The sequence below is a fragment of the Mangifera indica genome, chromosome 5, assembly GCF_011075055.1.
Source record: "Mangifera indica cultivar Alphonso chromosome 5, CATAS_Mindica_2.1, whole genome shotgun sequence".
Taxonomy (NCBI): domain Eukaryota; kingdom Viridiplantae; phylum Streptophyta; class Magnoliopsida; order Sapindales; family Anacardiaceae; genus Mangifera; species Mangifera indica.
In genome coordinates this window covers 2,686,033-2,689,679 of record NC_058141.1, presented here as the reverse complement: position 1 = coordinate 2,689,679, position 3,647 = coordinate 2,686,033, and the positions used below count along the sequence as shown (strand labels likewise).

Genomic DNA, 3,647 nt, shown 5'->3' with positions numbered 1-3,647 from the left:
TGACCTAATGCATTACACCGGATATATCCTTTATAATTAATTTATTAGCCTGATTTAACTCTACACCAACTTATCGTCACTGGAACATAATCAAACATATACTTTGTTACCTATGTGAGATTAGAGATTAGAGATTATTATATTCTATCAAGTCCCATAAAAACCCTAATTTGGTTAAATATGCAAATGTTAGTTATCTTTCTAATCCTCATGTGACCCGCTCTCAAACTGGATATGTTTTTACTTATAATGACACAATGATACCCTGATGCTCCACTAAACAGACTTTGGTTGCAACATTTTCAAATCATTAAGAGATTCTAGCTCTCCATAAAGTCAGTCAAAAATACATATGGTTATGGTCTTTTATCTATCATATCCAGAATATATGCATATTCTTTCTACAATAAACACTTATTCTATGTTATATGAAGACAATGTAATATGTATTACCCAAATTAAAAGTGGATACATTAAAGGAGATAAAACCAAACATACTCACCAAAGTTTTTTTCCACACATGAGCTCTAACTGAGCAAAAAATTTGATATCAAACAAATACAATCTAGTAAGAATTTTACAGATTTGTTCACTAAAACATTACTGACATCAATATTTTTAACAGTTATTATATAATATTGGTATGTGGTGGCTCAACAAGCAATCAAGTTAATCTTACTACAAAGAGGGGAAACATTTTTCAGGGTAGCAAATTTTTAAGTTTATCACATTTTGGATAAAATGTACACTGTACTACTTTTTTCTTTACTAAGTTTTGTCCCACCAGTTTTCTTAGTAAGGTTTTTAGTGAAACATTTTTAGCACGTCCAATCTCAATTTACAAGATATTAAATAATTGTGTTTCTTTGCTTTGATTTTTATCCCATTAGATTTTTCCTTAACAAAGTTAATGTAATTATCTATAAGTAATGAAAATCCAAAGAAAAATATAATATAAAATGGATTTTTCCACCACATGAAAAGAAAATTTAAAAGCTTTGTGTGAATGCATGGAATGCACGGTGAGCCGCATTCATTGCCTTAGAGGAAATTTTGTCTATATAAACAACTTCCCTCTTTCATTGTAATGTAGAGTGAGGCGCCCTTTTAATCATTTTAATTCATAATTCCTGCGTTCTCTTTTCATTCTCCTGCTTTCATTTACTTTGTTTCCCGTCTATTCCTGCTTAAGCTTTTCTGTAATTATAAAATCTTTTACTCAAAAAATCTTTATCATATTTATAACACAATCTTTATCATATTTGTAACACATTTAACATATTTAGTCCGGTAAAATATATCAAGTATTGTCATATCGAATTGCTAAGGCTGTTGGATATATATATATAAAATTATTAAAGTAAAATGAATTAATAAAATTAAAAAAAAAAACTATAAACTTAATAGTTTTTTTTTAAAAGTCAAGGATGGTCCCCTGCCTGGCATACATCGCAAATTATTTATCCTTTAATATTTTCACTCCCGCTACTACTTAATTAAGTTAATAGCGGTTATATATATATATATATATATATATATATATATATATATATATATATATATATATATATATATATATATATATTTTAATATATAAATATATATATTATTATATAATTAAATATTATTTTATTTTTAATTTAAAATTATTTAATTATATAAATAAAAATAAAAATATATATTTATATATTTAAAATAAATATACCTAACTTTATTATAAATTAATATATATATGGGCATCTTCGGATTGTGGACCAACTCATAATTAAATAATATCTTCGGATTTAGATAAACAAGCGCTTCTGCATACATCAAATATGTAAAACAAATTTAACCACATATCAAATAAAAATTTAATCTTAGACTATTTTGTACAATTTCAATGCATTCAACCTCTTTAATCCATTAATACTCGTAATTTTTAATATGCAATACAACATATTATTAGTTTTAAATATCTAAACAAATATTTAAATGATATACTTTAATTCATATTTATCAAATTATATATAAATATACCATCTAAATATGTGATTAAATATTTAAAATTAGGTAAATATAATTTTATTTTAATTCTTCCTTATTCTTCTCCATTAACTTAAGAAATATAATTCATTTCTCCCACCGAGGATTTTCTATCTGTTCATGCCACCCTCCACATAAGGAGGAACAGCTCCCATGGCCACTTCCCGATTTCGTCGTTCAACATTACCCTGCCATCCTGGAGAAAGTTCCAAGACGATCAGAAAATGATAATTCATAATTTAAAATTCAATGATCCAATATATATATATATATATATATATATACACACACACACACACATACCAATAGACATGTCAAATCCTCGGCTTTGGAGCTCGCGATATTCTTGACAAAGGGCACAGGACTCGCAGCAAAAATGAACCAAGCAGTCGCAACAAGGGCTCTCTTCCAGCTTGAACTGCTGCCGCATCTTCGTGCGATAAAAGCAAGAGTAGCAAAAGGTACAACGGGTCACCGCAGCAAGTAGACAATAAAGCACTCCTGCTGTACCACAAGCTGCAAGAAAAACCAACCGTAGGTTGTATGATATTTATTTCTAATGTAAAATCATTCAATTTAACTCCCTCGTATTTTAACTCATTGGTAGTTGATGGCTTACAGGTATCTCCTTGGTCAGCAATCTCAGCAACTCGTCCAAAAGTGACGCACGGACACCAACAAGTCAAGCAGCCTGTTAAACAATAAACAGATTAATCATTTTGAAACCTTGAGGTGGTTGTCGGCAAGAAACTCTTTGGAATTGGGAATAATGAACTTACAGCTTGAGCAGTCAGAAAAGCAGTCACAAAGCCCAGAAGACCAATCTCCCAATCTGGGTTGGTGCTGAAAGCCTTGAGCCACCGGGACTCCGGTTGCTGCGCCATACTGATCAAATTTCTGATCGGGGTTTGTTGAATTCATGGTGTTGAAGGATTGAAATTCTATTGCAAATGGTATAAGAGGAAAGTTGATATAGTGGATAAGCGTCCTTGGTGGGTTTATATAAAAACTCTTAAGCAGCCTTGGTAGGTTTACTACTGGTTCATTGTTTTGAAAACATAGTGGCCCACTTGAATCGACAAAGGCAAAGTCTTTTTAACTTTTGAGACCCGTGACATTGTAATGCATCCAAAACATAGTGGCCCGCTTGAATCGACAAAGGCAAAGTATATGCTTCATAATTTCCAATACATTATAGTGGATGAGAAACAATTCTGAGTCCCAATATCTACTTTTTCGAATTTGTTTTAAATAAAAAATTATTTTTCTTAATTTCAGTAATATAAAGTTAAAGATAATTTAAATTTATGATTAAAATTTATGAAATTTTTGATTTATTGATAAAATAATATTAATTTATTGGATAATAAATAAAATGATGTTATTTTATCTATGAATTACAAAATAAAATTATAAATTCAAATTGAATTAAAGTAAACTTTATATAGTTTAAATTCGATTTAGTTTAAAAAATGAGTTACTATCCTAGCTCGACTCCGAATAAATTTGTGTCGAGTAGTTTCGAAGATCAAGCCAACTTAGTTTAGATATAATCTCATGTATTTTAACAAATGTTTTCATGTGTATGTGTGCTAATCAGATTAAAAAAAATTTAAACTAAT

At 29.1% G+C, this 3,647-nt stretch overlaps 1 protein-coding gene across 1 annotated transcript; it reads right to left on the bottom strand.

Moving 5' to 3' along the window:
* Nucleotides 1-1,747: 1,747 nt before the first annotated feature.
* On the bottom strand, nt 1,748-3,006 carry LOC123215539 (protein PLANT CADMIUM RESISTANCE 2-like). Its single transcript, XM_044635687.1, has 4 exons — nt 2,805-3,006; nt 2,645-2,716; nt 2,329-2,541; nt 1,748-2,221 (listed from the first exon to the last, which is right to left on the bottom strand). The coding sequence occupies exons 1-4, from the start codon at nt 2,944-2,946 to the stop codon at nt 2,136-2,138; spliced, it is 513 nt and encodes a 170-aa protein (XP_044491622.1). The 5' UTR covers nt 2,947-3,006; the 3' UTR covers nt 1,748-2,135.
* Between the last annotated feature and the right edge of the window lie 641 nt (nt 3,007-3,647).